At 64.3% G+C, this 15,396-nt stretch overlaps 1 protein-coding gene across 1 annotated transcript; it reads left to right on the top strand.

Moving 5' to 3' along the window:
- Window positions 1-1,434: 1,434 nt before the first annotated feature.
- On the top strand, window positions 1,435-3,538 carry LOC309579641 (WAP four-disulfide core domain protein 2-like; the record flags this gene model as incomplete). Its single annotated transcript, XM_082293059.1, is given in 5 exon segments — window positions 1,435-1,488; window positions 1,492-1,729; window positions 1,988-2,122; window positions 3,139-3,291; window positions 3,385-3,538. Coding segments are annotated over 4 exon segments (579 nt in total). The 3' UTR covers window position 3,291; window positions 3,385-3,538.
- Between the last annotated feature and the right edge of the window lie 11,858 nt (window positions 3,539-15,396).

Genomic DNA, 15,396 nt, shown 5'->3' with positions numbered 1-15,396 from the left:
GTGCAGGGGCCACTGGGCTGCAACATGGTTGTTTCCATTCCTGGCATCCCGATGTTGGCCCTGGGTTAAATCCCAGTCCAGCCCAGTGGGGGCCACTATGGGAGCATCCCAGCCAGCCTGAGCGTGGCCAGGTCCTGGCAGCTCCCCAGCAGGTCCCCATCCTGGAGGGCACAGGCACAAGGGCTGCCTTGATGATCCCCCTGGCACCCCAGGCCTCTGCCCAATCCCCATGTGTCACTCCCACTGCCCACAGCAGTGACATGAGGCGCGGCAATGGGGCAGGCAGCTGAGCCGTCAGCGCCGGCTCCTGTTCCTGCATAAACACCTGGGCAGGGAGGAGACCACAGGCAAAGGCAAACAGTTACTGATTTACTGCCACGCCACCGTGCCACATTGTTGACTGTGGGGTTAAATTACCTGGAGACGGACCCCGGCAGAGCCGCGCCAGCTCGTGACTCAGGCAGGGATCATGTCTCGGCCCCATGAACCCTTGGCCCATGCAAATTTGCAGGATGCTCCAGCCCGGAGCTGGGGCTGCTTCTGCCAGCAGCAAGGGCACATTACCAGGAACAGGGCAGGTTTCCTCTTCCTGCAGGAGTCTGTGGAGGAGATGGGCGCTGGCAGACTGGCAAATGCTGATGTGAGCAGGGCAGCCACACCAAGTGGGCGAGCTGGGCCCATTCAAACCATCCCCAGCTTGACATTGCCAGGGGCAGTGGAGTGTCCTGACCCACCAGACGTGCCATGGGAAGGGTATCCCAGATAGGCCAAAGGGATTGGGGTTTTACAGCCCCAATACCACTGTGCCCCGGAGCACTGGGAGTGCATGTCAGTGGCTCACTCCCTGATAGCCACTTGCACAAATGGTGCTTTCGGCTGGTCCATCTGCATCCCCAGTGCTGTGGGAGGCTGTGAGGATGGCAGGGTCTGTGGGACAGGGCTGTGGCCAGGTAGGAGCTCCTGTGGCTGCGAGGAGGTGCAAGGCAGCCCTGGGGGAGGCGCCTGCCCAAGGCACAGGCAGCCTGGAGGACCCTTCAGTTGAGGAGCAAGAGCTGGAGGAGAACAGTGTCTGGAACAGGAGCAGGAGCTGGGTGAGCAGTTGTAGAGCTGAGCCACAGCCCTGTCTGCATTGCTGGTTCCTCCCAGCCTTGGGGCACCAGCGACCCAGGCCAGGGGCTCCATTTAAGCTCATGGCTGTGGCCGTGGCAGTGCAGGCTGAGTCCGAGCAGGGACGGGTCATGCCCTGTCCCTGCTGCACTCACGCCTGCCTCGCTCCGTGCGAGCGGTACCACTTCATTCCCACGGCCGATCCCCACGCAGGGCCGTGGCGACCCAGCGCCCCATTGGGCTCCGTGTGGGGCTGTCTGGGGTCCGGCGTGCGGGGGCCGTGGCCAGGGGTGCTTGGCTGCTGTTCCTGCCGGGCGAGTTCTCAGCATGGCCGCCCAGTCTCCTCGAGGCTCCCCCTCCCTGGTCGGCAGCCAGCAGCGGTAGATACCTGATACTCGGGTTGTGCAAGCGCGAAGGGGGAGCCTGGCCCTGCCCGGCCCTTGGGAGCCACCCGGAAGGCCGAGCCCGCCGGCCCCACCTGGAGAGGAGCTTAAAGGCCGGCCGGGCGGCCACAGCGCAGCCGCTTCCTGCACCATGCCCACGGCCCGCAGCGTCCTCATCTTGGCGGGGCTCCTGGCTCTCTGGGCAGAGCTGCCGGCAGCATCCGCCCAGAATGACACCAGTGAGTATGAGCGCATGGCCCAGCTCGGCTCGTCACGGCACGCCCGGCGAGCGGCCAGCATCCCTCCCTCCCAGCCCCAGGGCAGCCGGCGTGGGAGCCGGGGCGAGCACCAGCCTGTGCCCAGCGCGGTTGGGCTCGGCAGCATCCCTGGAGCCAGCCCTGGGGCCGGGGCAGCATCTCCCGGAAAGGGACGCAGCCCTCGCCCTGCCCGGCGCCGGCCGCCCCGCGCCTGCCCACGCCCCCACCTTTGCCTTGCAGCAAAAGCCGGCGTGTGCCCGAGCCCGGCGATGGATGCGGTGAACTGCACGGTGGGGTGCCAGTCCGATGGCGACTGCGAGAGCACCCTCAAGTGCTGCCCGGCAGCCTGCGGCAAGGCCTGCCAGAAGCCTGACGGTAACACTCCTTCCTGCTCCTGGCCGTGCTGCCCAGAGCCGGTGCCACTGCCACGAGCCAACAGCCCATCCCAGCCGGCAGTACTGGTGCTCCAGGGTGCAGTGGTCGCCACAGGCCTGGGTGCCCCATGTGTGTCCGGCTGCAGCGCGGGGATTGGGGGCTGCATGGGAGCCCAGCATGCTCGGGGTGTGCTCCTGCTGGGCTATGCTCACGCCTTCCTCCTCTCAGCCATGCAGGGGCTGAGTGAACACCCCCAAATGATGCTGGGGCTTGGCTAGAGGGTGGGGGTCTGCACCACTCCCCATTGCAGCTTCTCAACCTTGTGGGCGGCTGCCAGCCCAGGATGTGGGCACTGCTCTGTGCTGAGCACACTCACCACAACAGTCCTTCTGGAGAGTGACCCAAGGAGATGGGTGCAGGAGTTGGAATCCACAGCTGCAGACACATGGATGTGTGTGGAGGCTCCAGTGCCTCCATGGCTGCCTGCGGGACAGCGCTGGCTTGGCTGCACCACAGTGGAGGGCAGAATGGTGCAGAGCCAAAGCTCAGTGCCCATGGCAGGCAGTGGGACAGCGGAGCAGGGGCCCTGCACTGCCAGGCAAAGGCTGTTTGGGGGGCACGTGATCCTGTCTGAGGCCTAGGCTGAGCCCCCATGCCATGAAGAAACAGCCAGGGCCATCCAGGGCAGTTGTAGAGGACAGCAGGGCCAAGGCCTTCATCATGTCTGCACGTGGCACCTGTGCCAGCCACGTGTCCCTGAGCAGGAACACTGGGCATAGGGGCTGTTGGGGACCACCATGCCATGTGGCCTCCCTGATGTGTCCCCATCAGGTCCAGCTGGCAAGGAATGCCAGCAAGCAGAGCTATGGGATGGGGGAAATGCCGGGTACCATGGTGGTCCCTCCTCCATGGCAGATAGGGCCCAGGGCCATGCTTGCAGCTTTGGGAGCTGCAGGGTGGGCCCTGCCCCCCATGGCAGGGCCAGCAGGTCTCAGCCATGTCGCTTTGCCTTTCAGAGAAGCCTGGCACCTGCCCACCTGTCAACCCGGGCATCCCCATGCTGGGCGTCTGTACCAACCAGTGCAAGACTGATGCCAACTGCTCTGGAATCCAGAAGTGTTGCAGGAATGGCTGCGGCAAGGTCTCCTGTGTGACGCCCATCCACTGAGGTCAGTTGGGTGCATCCCAGCCCCAGGGATCCCACAGCACCACAGCATGGCACCCATGCACCCATCCCACTCACAGCTTCTGCTCCTTTGCAGGTGCAGCTGCCTCCTGCCAGCCCAGCCACAGGGAAGCTGCTGCCCGATGCCCATCCCACATGCCCTGGTCCTGGCCCTGCACCATCCCCCCGGCTTGGAGCCTTCAGCCTCAGTTTCCTCCCTGGGGTTCCCTGCTCGGGCTAGCCCCCTGCACTCTCACCAATAAAGCAGCTTCTCCCTGTCACGCCGTGGCTGCCTCTCCATCCTGCACCATGGCTGCCTCTCTTCCATGCTGTGGCCCCCTCTCCATCACAAGCCGTGGCTGCCTCTCCATCCTATGCCAGGGATGCCTGGAAGGGCTCCACACAAGCAGCAGCATTGACTGACTCTGTCATGCCTCCAAGGGTCCCCAGCCTGTGCCCTGCCTGAGGCTGTCCCATAGGTCCATGGCCCCCGCTGTCCCTGCACACTGGCTCCTCCACCTTGGCTCCTCCACCATGCTTGGAGCACAGCTGTCGAAGTGCAGCTGTGTCCGTGTCCCGTCAGAGCAGAGGTGCTCTCTGCTCCCCGCTCTGCAATGGCCAGGGGACAAACAGGCTACAGTGTGTGCCCGTACACAAGCATCACCCAAACTTGTCCTTGCCTCCGCCTTCCCAGCCTGGCCATGGCACCCTGCCCACAGCAGAAGCCTGAAGGAGCTTTGGGCAGTGCAACCCACATGCCCTGGTCCCATGCCTGTCTCTGCCACATCCCTTCCCGCCTGCTCAAAGCTGGGCTCCTGCTTCTGTCCTGCTTTCCCCTGGCACTTCCTGATCTCCACTGGTCTCCAGGGGCCCTGTTCCTTCCAAACCTGCCTGCTCCTGCTCCCAGGCCCTGGGATTGGAGCATGTCCCTCCTGCCTGAGAGGGGCTGGCACCCCCAGAGCCCTTGCCCTTGGCAGGGGACAGACCAGAGCCATCCCCCAGGACTGAGTGAGCCCCACACCCTGCCCAGCACTGCCCAGTGTCTGGTGCTGGTTCCCCCTCTCTCTGCGGTGTAGGTGCAGGCTGTGCACCCCGGCACAGCACCACAGTTCCACAGCAGCTCTCCCTGCTCCACATATGCCAGGAGGGATCCAGTGGACACTGAAGACTGGGGCAGAACACTGCTCTTGTGTCCCATCCATGCTCGCAATGGTGGGGCTCTGGGAATGCTGCTCACCCTTGGCCCAGCTGCTCACAGGTCATCAGTGACCTGGAAAAGGAGCTGCGGAGGATGTGTCAGCCATGGGCCACGAGCCCAGCACTCTCCCAGGATTCTCCCCCAAGCTGAATTGTTCATGCCCAGCACTCCCACAGTCCCGAAACTGCCTCCATGAGAAGGAGCAGCTTGGCTTGGCCAGCCCCCATTCCAGCAGGGTTTAAATCCCAGCCCATCACCCAGAAGCACATCAATCGCAGCGTGATGCTGGGCCACTGCACCCTTCTTCTGGTGCTCCTGGCACTGCTCGCCCTGGCCCAGCAGCACAGGCCCGGGGACCAGGGCACTGCCCTCACCTTCCTTGCATCCCCACACCGGGCCCTGCAGGGAAGCTGGACCCCCACCGCCCCTCCCAAAGCAGGAGAGTGCCCAGCGGGGACGAGCGGAGCCCCTTGGGCCCCCAGACTGTACTGCCTCTCCGACCATGGCTGCCCTGGTGCTGAGAAGTGCTGCCAGATTGGGAAGGTCTGGACCTGCCTCCTGCCCACCACAGGTACCGCTGCTCACTTCAAGGGATGCCAGCGCAAGGATCGGGCAACGGGTGGGACGTGGGCTGGTGCCTGTGTTGGTGCCCCAGAGTGAGCCCTGCTCCCTGGGACACGGCTGCATGGAGCATCTCCCTCTGCAGAGAGTCCGGGCTACTGCCCCCATGCTGGCAGTGCCATCGGGCCAAGCTGTGGGACAAAATGTCACAATGACACCACATGCCACTCGGGGAAGAAGTGCTGCACCCGTGGCTGCTGCACCCGCTGCATGCTTGCTGAGCCAGGTGAGGTGTCCTGGAGATCCCCATGCCAGGCTGAGGATGCCCTGGGACAGCCCCAGGGGTCCACAGCCCCCATCGCACTGAAGGGGAGCCATGGGCAGTGGGGCCAGGCTGGCTGCATGCCAAACCCTGTGCCTTCCCTGCAGCCAAACCCGGGTTCTGCCCACGGAAGCGTGCCCAGAGGAGAGCTGCTGCCTGCCCCAACCACTGCACTGATGACCGGGACTGCCCTGGGGAACTCAAGTGCTGTTTCTCTGGCTGTGGGCTGGCCTGCACCCCTCCGGACACAGGTACAGCCCCACCGGCCCTCTCTGATCCCCATGTTCAGCCCACCAAGGCACTGGTGCTAGCCCAGCTCCCCCCTGGCAGAGCCCAGCATGAGCCCGGCCGTAGCTCTGGACAAGCCACAGCAGCTGTGCCTGGCCGAGTGTGCAGCTGGTGGCATCCATCCAGGCCCCAGGGAGCATGTGCCGCTGGCTGCGGCTCATGGTGCCACACGCCTGCCTTGGGCACAGCCCCAGCCCTCATGAGCCCCTTGCCAAGAGCTGGCCCTCAGGGTGCTGTGGGAAGGGATCCCCATGCCCAGCTCCTCTGTGATGGGTGGGAGATGGCCCCGAGTGGGTGAAAGGCTGAACCCCCTCCTGACCCTCCCTCCTGCACCCCCCTCAGACTGTGTGCTGCTGCAACCAGAGCAAGGGTTGTCCTTCACCACTCCAGCTACCAGCTGGCATCCCATATTGAGCTGTGACTGGTCTCACTGGGTGAGACTGGTGTGGGTGGGAACCTGGTGGCTGAGGCTATCATGGTGCTCTGGGAAGGAAGATGGAGGCACAGGACAGAAACAGGATGGAGACGGAGGCTGTGCCAGGAGCGGGGCTGGGGACAGAATCCTGGCACAGACTCTTCACTGTCACCAGGGAGCCACCGTGCCACAGCAAAGCCTGGTGTGTGCCCCATGGTGCTGCGGGGCTCTTTGGGGCCCTGTCTGGAGCTGTGTGACACCGACAGTGACTGCATTGGGGACAACAAGTGCTGCACCACTGGCTGTGGACACATCTGCAAACCACCCACCAAGGGTAAACCATCGGCACCCTATGCAGCCAAGACCCCTGTGCCCCCTCCCTACCCTATCACCATGACCCTCCCAGGGGCAACGGGGCCCGAGCTGCTGTCCGATGGGGCAGGAGCTGGGTGAGGAGCTCATCCCTGCATGCAGGGCAGCTCCGCCATCCTGGAGGGGTGCCCTGAGCCCCTCACCCCTTCCTCTCTCTGCATATGCCAGCGTGGCCAGGTCTTTGTCCCCCTGCAGCAGAGGGTGATCAGGCAGCCAAGTGCCTCCTCCTGTGCCTGCAGGACAAGGATTGTCCCCTTGGCCAGAAGTGCTGCCTGCAGGGCTGCAGCCGGGTCTGTGTCCACCCACTGAGAGGTACAGTCCCCACACAGCCTGCTGCCTCCTGGGCCCAGCCTGGAGGGGTCAGAGTGGGACCCAGGGTGTGAGCATCACAGGGCCCCCCATCCCTCATCCCCCATCCTCACTGACCCCCTCACTGGCCTCTTCCAGGTACAGTGTAGCCATGGCCAGGAAGGGCTGCACCAGAAGCTGCCATTTCAGGGTCATCCCACACCCCATTGCCATTGCCCCCATGGGCTGAGCAGAGGTGCTGCTGTCCCCCACACCTATCCCTGCGCTGGACCCTCTGCACTGGCAGGATGGCACCAGCATTGACTCCGCTGCTTCTGGTCAGGGTCCCTGGCACCCCCAGCCATGCCATTAAGGGCCGCATACTGCCTGCATGGCCAAGATTCCTGGCAACCCTGCATGAGGCGAAATCCCACATCCACATGACCCCAGCTGCTCCACAGCCCTGAGACAGAATAAACCATCCCACAGCCACGTGTGCTCTGGGTCACCATCCCTGTTCTGTGCTCTGGTTCCCAGGGGTGCTAGCAGCCTGGGCTGCGTGCAGGCAGGGAGGTGCAGGCAGGCATCCCTGCACGCAGGCGCTGCCCCAGGGCAGGGAGAGGGTCCTGGTTCTGTGCAGGTGACTTCCAGCCGTTGTTGTTCCATGACAACCATCCTGCTGGGCCTGGGGGCTGCATGATGTCCCCTCAGCAGGACTGGAGAACCAGTTCCCTCAGATTCCTTGTGCCATGGAAGGGCTCATTTGCATCCGAGAGTGTGAAAACCTGGTGGGAAAAGCAATCACGGGTCAGGACAGATGGAGCACCCAGACAAGGAAGGGGGCAGGGAGCATCACCCACATGCCAGGGTCCATGGCAGGACCTGCTTACTCATGATGCTGGATCCCAAGCAGTCCCGTGCACAGAAGCTACACCTGGCTGAGGGGCACCACCATGGCAGTAGAGCTGCTAGAACCCCTTGCACTGCTCCCACTGCCATGCCAGGACCAAGCCATGGGGTCTACCAGCAGTCCCCTGGATATCAGTCCCCACTCCAGGGAGTAGAGGGGTGAGTGAGGCTGAAAGGGCACCCAAAGAGGGAGTGGCAGCCAGGTGCAGCAGGGATGGAGTGGTGCAACATGGGGTCCTGCAGTGTCTGACCCCATCTGGCCTCCCCAGCCCCGCAGGTCGCCCTGACCCCAAAGCAGGGCTTGGGCAGAGATAAGCGGGATGGCTGGCGGGGCGCCGGCAGGTTCTGGGAACTGCCCCTCCTCCTGCCCCTCCTGCCCACAGCACAACCAGCTGCCACAGCAGCTCAGCTTCAGCTGCCCTGGCACTTCAGGCACCCCTACCACAGACTTTAAATCAAGCCCCAGCTCAGCTCCAGACATGCACATCCCCGGCAGCACCATGAGCCCAGGAGTTTTCCTCCTCCTGGGCCTCCTCATCCTCAGGGCAGAGCCAAGCGTAACACCAGAGAAGGGCGGTGAGTACCAGGAGTCAAACCCAGCAGCTGCCAACCACAGGCAGCCTGGGAGCAGCTCCTTGCATCCCGGTCTCCGTGTTCCTGCCATGTCCCCTCTATCCCTGCCCAGCATATGCTAGCAGGGACCATGTCCCAGCTGGCTGCAGCACCTGCACCACAGCCCTGCTGCCTGGGGGACCCTGCTCCCACCCCAGGGTGCATGGGCATGTGTGCATGCCCTTACCCCCGTGGGCACCCCCTGCACCCCACGGGCGCAACAACTGTCAGCTCCCAGGGGAATCACATGCAGCAGGGTCCGGGCTGCATCCTGGCACAGACCCCTGCTGCCAGCACCCCGCCGTGGGACGATGCCTGGAGCAGTGGTGCCCAGCTGTGGTGTGGCTCTGCCCTCACCGAGACCACAGCCGGTGCCTCTTTGTTTGAACCAAGCAGCTGCTGTTTGCGGTGAAACTCCGGCAGCGTCTGTTTGCAGCCCAAACACCCGGCCCCGCCGCAGCCGAGCGGGCTCTTGGCACAGGCGGCTCCCGCCGCAGCCCCAGCTGGCAGCAGGAGCCGGGCACAGGCACCAGCTGGAGCTCGCCTGTACCGGAGGCAGGGCTGTCCCAGTTTTCCCAGCATGGCCGAGAGGAGCATGGGGTGCCAGGACAGGAGGAGGAGAAGAAGGAAGAGGAAGAGACAGCAGCAGTGAGGAGTGTGCTGCTTGCAGTGAGGAAGCCCGCGGCAGCAGGATGCTCAGGAATAAATCCTAACCTCCAGTTGGTGCTGGCTCGGTGCTGGCTTCACCCTGACAGGGCCAGTGACACTCCTCGTGGCACTTGCTGCCCTGCAAGGGGACACATGAGCCTGTGCCATGCCACACCATGCCATGCCATGCCATGACACTGTGCCACACTGTGCTGTGTCATGCAGGTCTCGATGTGGGGGTCCAGCAGCCCCAGGCCATGATGCAGAGAAGTCTCCATTCCCTGCGGCTGCAGTCCCTGCTCCAGTTCCCTGTCCCCTGCAGAGAGCCCCACATCCTGCTTCTCCAGGGATGGAGGATGAGGGGCTCTGGCACTGTCCTGACATTGCCATCCCACCGCAGGGGACACCCAGAAACCAGGGAGGTGTCCACGGGACTTCATGCGCTGCTTGCGCCTGGAGTTCCCACTCTGTGCCAACGACTCCAGCTGCCCCGCTGAGCTCAAGTGCTGCCCCTGGGAGTGCCGGCTGCGCTGCATCCCCCCGGCAGAAGGTACGGCACCGCGGTACAGTCGCTGACACCACCTCTGTCCCGGGGCAGCTGGCACCCTTTTCCCTGTCCCATTCCCTGTGAAATCCCCATTGCTATGGTGCAGCTCCCTGCGCGCTGCTAGCAGCCTCCTGACCGCCGACGGGATGTGCGGAAGGCTCTGGGATGGGACACAGGAATGGGTCCAGCCAGGGGGAGGCAGAGGGGTCTGGCAGGGGCAGGTTTCCCGGTGCTGCCCTAGGACACTGCAGTGCAGCCTCACCTCTTGGCCTCTCGGCGCTGCAGAGAAGCCCGGTGCCTGCCCGGCAGCAGCCCCTGAGCGGCTGATCGCCCCCTGCTCCTTCCCCTGCCTGGAGGACAAGGACTGCCTGGGAGCGCAGAAGTGCTGCCCGCTGGGCTGCGGCTCTGCCTGCCTGGAGCCGGCGCAGGGTAAGGACTCGGCGAGGAGGCTGGGAGATCTGGCTCGCCCCAGGGACCCTGTGTGCCATAGTTGTCTCCCTGACGCCCTGGCCACTGGGGCAGCACACGCAGCTTCCCCTGCTCCGGCAGCTTCTGGCAGCTGCCGGGAAAATCCAACGCCGGGACGTGGCCGCAGGCACCAGGAACTTGTGGGTCATGGCAGGAGCCAGGGACCCCCGGCGCAGGCAGGGCGGCCAGTGGGGAATGCTGAATCGTCACACCCATTCTGCCCTGCCAGACCAGCCCAAGCCCAGCGAGGGCCCCACGGTGCAGCCACGACCGGTCCGGGAGCGGTGCCGAGGCGACGGCGACTGCCCCGACGCGCAGAAATGCTGCAACAGCAGCTGTGGCCACCAGTGCCTGCCGGAAGTGCCGGCCGGTGAGGCAGGATGGGACAGGATGGGCAGTGCGGGCGGGGACATGGCTCAGAGGCCGGGAATGATGCCGTGGGGCAGCAGCCACCATGGCACAGAGCTGTGGCACAAAGGGGACGCCCTACCCCATGTTTGCCAGGGTGGCTCTGCCGGGCCTGGGGTGGGGACAAACTGCACAGCTCCCAGGTGGGCACCGGAGTGGGGAGGGAAGGGGACAGTGAGACCACCCTCTGGTGAGGCCACCATCCTGCTCTCATCCTGCTCCACGGTGCAGAGGACACCAGCCCTGCCCCGGCCACTCAACGGCCACTGCTGCACCAGTGGGGATGTCTCCAGGACCAGGACTGTCCCCCATCCTACGTCTGCTGTCACCAGCTGTGCAGCCGGCACTGTGTGGCAAACAGTCAAGGTGAGGGGGCCGGGAGCCACCCCAAAGATTCGACAGCCCCATGTGCCCTGGTCCCCACGGCTATGTCTCCAAGCAGTGGCACTGCAGCCACTCCACACCATGCCTGCAGGGAAGGACGGATTCTGCCCAGTCCGTGCCGGGCTGTTCCCCAGTTATGACTGCAGAGCCCAGTGCTGGCACGACGGCGAATGTCCCCACGAGGAGAAGTGCTGCCTGAGTGGCTGCGACTATGTCTGCCTGCCCCCATCCCGAGGTGCCAGATACGGGCAGGGGTGTCCCCCAACTCCAGGGACTGTGAGACTGGGTGGGGAAGACCCGCTATTGCTGCTTGCACCCCCAGCCCCACTGCCTCCTGCCTCCAGAAAAACCAGGCATTTGCCCGCTGGCTGAGGAGGCTCCGCTGGCCGTGACCCCGTGTGGCACCACCTGCACCAAGGACTGGCAGTGCCCGGGGGCTGAGAAGTGCTGCAGCAGCAGCAGATGTGGCCACGTGTGCTCAGCCCCCGAACCAGGTGAGGAGATGGTCGCCAGAACAGTGATTCCACCAGGAATGCTGTCAAAGCTCCTGGGTGCAGGATGCGGGACGGTGCTACCCCGAGGGTAGTTGTCAGGGCAGCCCGAGGCTGCAGGAAAGGAGGTGCCTGCAACACAGGGTGGTCCCTCCTCCTGCTGTCTCTTCCTGCCCCTCTCAGACAAACCCAGTGAGTGCCCAAAGGTGAGGCCACAACGCACATCGGAGCCGTGCACGGAGAGGGACTCCTGCACCCACGACAGGGACTGTTCCCGGCAGGAGAAGTGCTGCTTCTCTGGCTGCGCCATGCGCTGCACCCGCCCTGCCCGAGGTGAGCGTGGCAGCCCGGCCACCAGCCCAGAGAAGTGACGTGAGAGCAGGGCTGGGACCTCCACCCTCACCTGGGTCCCCTCCTCTGGTAGAGCACCCCGGGGAGTGCCCCCGGGCAGAGCCGTGCTGGGACCCGCGGCGCCGGCGCGGGAGCCGGTGCCTGGATGACAGTGTCTGCGGACGAGAGGAGAAGTGCTGTGACACCGGCTGCGGCTGGGAGTGCGTGGCCGTGCCCAGAGGTAATGGGCACAGCCTGTTAGGGGGGAGCTAGCCCCTGCCCCCCAAGGGCAGCGAGGTGACGGCGAGTTGGTTGCTGTGCCCCTGCAGACAGTGGGGACAGAGCTGATGGCCGGTGTGTAGAGGAGTGCCAGGCTGATTCACAGTGTCCCCGGGGACAGCGGTGCACCAGTATCGGCTGTGGCCATGTCTGCATGGACATCCCTGGAGGTGAGAACCAGCCAGGCCCTCCGGGAGCTATGGGGGGTCCCCTGGGGTGCCCCCTGATGAGGTGCCCCAGGCCAGATGCCCCCCAGCTGGATGATTACCTTGCAGGCAGAGTGGGAGTGTGCCCCATCCCCAGGGAGGGGGGCACGTGCTTGGACCTGTGCAACTTCGACGAGGAGTGTCCCTGGGGCCACAAGTGCTGCAGTAACGGCTGTGGCCACGTCTGCACGCCAGCCTCGCTGCCAGGTCAGCCCCTCACACCTGCTCAGCCCAGCAGGGACAGAGCCCAGGTCCTCTTGCCACCCACTCCCAGGGCATCCTGACCCTTCCTCCCCAATGAGGACCCCTCACCACGACCACACTGGAACCCTGAGCTGGGTCTGCCAAGGCAGCTGTACCTGTGGGGGTGTCACACGCTCCAGGGATATATGATCTGCCCCCATCCTTCTTTCCATGCATCCCCCTCTTTCCGTGCAAGTGATGAGCACACACAGCCTCAGCTCAGAGTCAGCAGGTGACCATCCTCCCCTGCCCACAGAGCGCGACACCGTGGCTGTGCCCTGGCACGGTGCTGAGCGGTGCTCGGAGGAGTGCGAGGCCGACTCGCAGTGTCCCTGGGGACAGAGGTGCACCCGCACCTCCTGCGGCCGTGTCTGCGTGGACACTCCTGGAGGTGAGGCACAGGAGACCCAGGTGTTACCCCAGGAGACATGGGGTGTCCCAGCTGGGTGGCCCGCAGCAGGGTGCTCTGCCCTGCAGGCAGAGGTGGAGCGTGCCCCATGCCTGGGGGTGGTGGGACCTGCCTGGACCGGTGCAGCCTCGATGAGGAGTGCGCCTGGGGCCATAAGTGCTGCAGCAACGGCTGCAGCCACGTCTGCACGCGGATGCCTGGTGATAAGGAGGCCTATGGCCACTGTGATGGGGCCAGTACCTTGGCTAACACCAGGTCATGCAGGGTGCCAGCTGACCTGTATGAAGCGCACAGCCTTCAGCATGCTCCCAGCTCAGCATCACTGTGAGGCCAGTTCCCGCTGCTACCCCATTGCTCTGCTTCCAGCAGATGCATTTGCAGGGCGAGGGGATCTGAAGTGATGTGGAACAGGATGGAGCTCTCATGGAGCTGGCCAGCATGGCTGCAATCATGGCCACTGGCCCCTCACTCCTGCAGTCTCATTGCTCCCTAAAAGCACATCCTCCTTTTCAGATGCTGTGTGATGAGAGAGCAGCTCCTCTGCAGCAGGAAGATGCCTTCATTAGGGGACATGGGACAGTCATGGACCCCAGCTGGCCTGTCCCCTCCCCACCACCTCCAGCAATAAAGCGTGTGCTTGGCTGCCCCCAGCTGCCCCATGTGGTCCTAGAGTGGCCTTAAAATCACCTGAGGCCCCCAGCACCAGGAGGTTCAGCCAGAGTTGGTGCCAGACACAGACCTGGGTCAGGGCAGGCTGGGGACAGGCACCACCCCAGGCATCCATCGAGGTGGGAGCTGTTCCTCCATTCAGTGGTTTCAGCTCCCAGCCAGGTCATGTTGGCAGCTTGAAGGCAGGGTTGGGCTAGGAGCTCATCCGTGGCAATGGGAGCTGCAGGGTGGTGGCCGGGTGAGCCCTGCCATGCCATGCTGCTGGAGGCACCCACTGCCCAGTTCCCATGAGGAAGGAGTGCCCAGAGGGACGGGCACTGACTGCTCCTGCCAGCACAGGCAGGAAGGACCAGACCCAGACGTGCTCATCCAGGGACCTGTCCTTGTATTGTCACAGTCCAAGGGGAGGGACAGGCTCCTCAGGTCAGGCACCATGCATAGGAGGGGGCATCCATGCTGGCATGGGCACATGTCCCTGTCCTTAGGCCAGTGAGCATCCCAGGCAAGCCACAGCCCCCAGCATGGCCACCCTGGCCCACAGGCCTCATTGCCACCAGCCCCACGAGGAATGTCTCCCTGTGGGGCTGGGGATGCGGCCACCAGCAGCAGCTTCCCCCAGGCAGGGGCTGTGCAGAGGCCACCACTTCCCAGGCCAGCACTACCAGGCACCTGGAACTGAGAGATGGGGCATCAGGAGAGGGGCCAGGAGCAGCCACCATCTGTGGCCCATGGCCCACAGCACATTGCTAGTTACTGAGGTGGGAACAGGCCTGGAAGCACTCGCCCTTGGTCTCGAAGTTGTTCCTGTTGCCGCCACAGCCGCCGTAGATGAACTCCTCGCACTGCTGGCTGGAGGCATTGAAGAAGAAGCGGCGGAAGAGCGCCTTGCAGTTCCCACAGACTGAGGGCAGGTAGCAGAAGTCTGCATGATCCAAAGGCGACAGGCTGAGTCAGGGCAGGGTGGGGACACCATCACGCTCAGGGCTCTCAGGCCCTCAGAAAGTTCTGCACAGTTCTGGTTCCTTCTTACTGCCATACCCTTTGTGCCAGCACACAGCTCTGCACCCACCTGCCCACGGCCCCACACACCAGTAGCTTCCCCATAGCATAGTGTGGTGATCCCCAGGGTCTGCAAGACCCAGCAAGAGCTCAGGAGCACCCCAGGGACCTCCCTTCCCAGTTTGCTATCCCAAGTGAGCCAACACCCCTCTTGTCACCCACTCCTGTGTGTGCCACGCTGCCACTCCAGAGCCCTACCACCACAGCACTGAGCCCTCACCTAACACTGGCTCCTGGCATGTGTAGCCACACTTGCTGGGACAGCACTTGGTGACTCCACGGCAGTCGGCATCGCTGGTGCAGTGCGAACAGGAGGCACCCATGTGGCAGGAGCCACAGTCCTTGTCCAGCAGGTCCTCCACCTCTGGGATGTGGTAGCAGTACCCAGGCTTTGCTGCAGGACACAGTGGTCAGGACTCTGGTGAGAGGCACAGGGCAGGGGCCTCAGCAGCCCCCAGTGCCCTGGGGTCAGACCCCAGCCTCCCACAGCCCCACACTTGTGCGCACCTGGCAGCACACAGGGCAGTGGGAAGCACCGGGCAACAGCGGCACCCCGAGTATCCCCATTCCCAGTCCATGACCCAGCTACACTCACTTATCCCCAGCTCCTCTCGTCCAGTTGCGTGTGGGGCTGGGCTGGACCGCTTGGCAAGGGGGAGCAGGGCAGCCAAGAGGAGAAGGCAGCCAGGCGGCAGCTCCATGGTGCCCTGGATGGCCGGGTCTGGCCCCGGGTGTGGTGGGCTGGGATTTAAGGTGCGTGGGTGGGGCGGAGGGAGCAGGGCTGGTGCCGAAAACCAGCTAATTCCTGCCGTGCAGGTAACGAGCCACACCCAGGCAGGGCCTGGTCTCCCTGGTGGCATCCTGGCCACAGCCCTCGATCTGGGGGGACCGGTAGGACGGGACAGCTGTCCCGGCACAGCCCTCGGGGAGCCCAGCTGGGTGGCAGCAGCATGCCCAGTCTGGGCTGGGGACACCACCAGCGACTGCCGCAGCCTCCTGGGGG

This window comes from Coloeus monedula, assembly GCF_965178545.1.
Source record: "Coloeus monedula genome assembly, chromosome: 17".
NCBI lineage: Eukaryota > Metazoa > Chordata > Aves > Passeriformes > Corvidae > Coloeus > Coloeus monedula.
The sequence above is the reverse complement of the archived record's forward strand: the minus strand, read 5'-3'. Positions and strand labels throughout refer to the sequence as shown.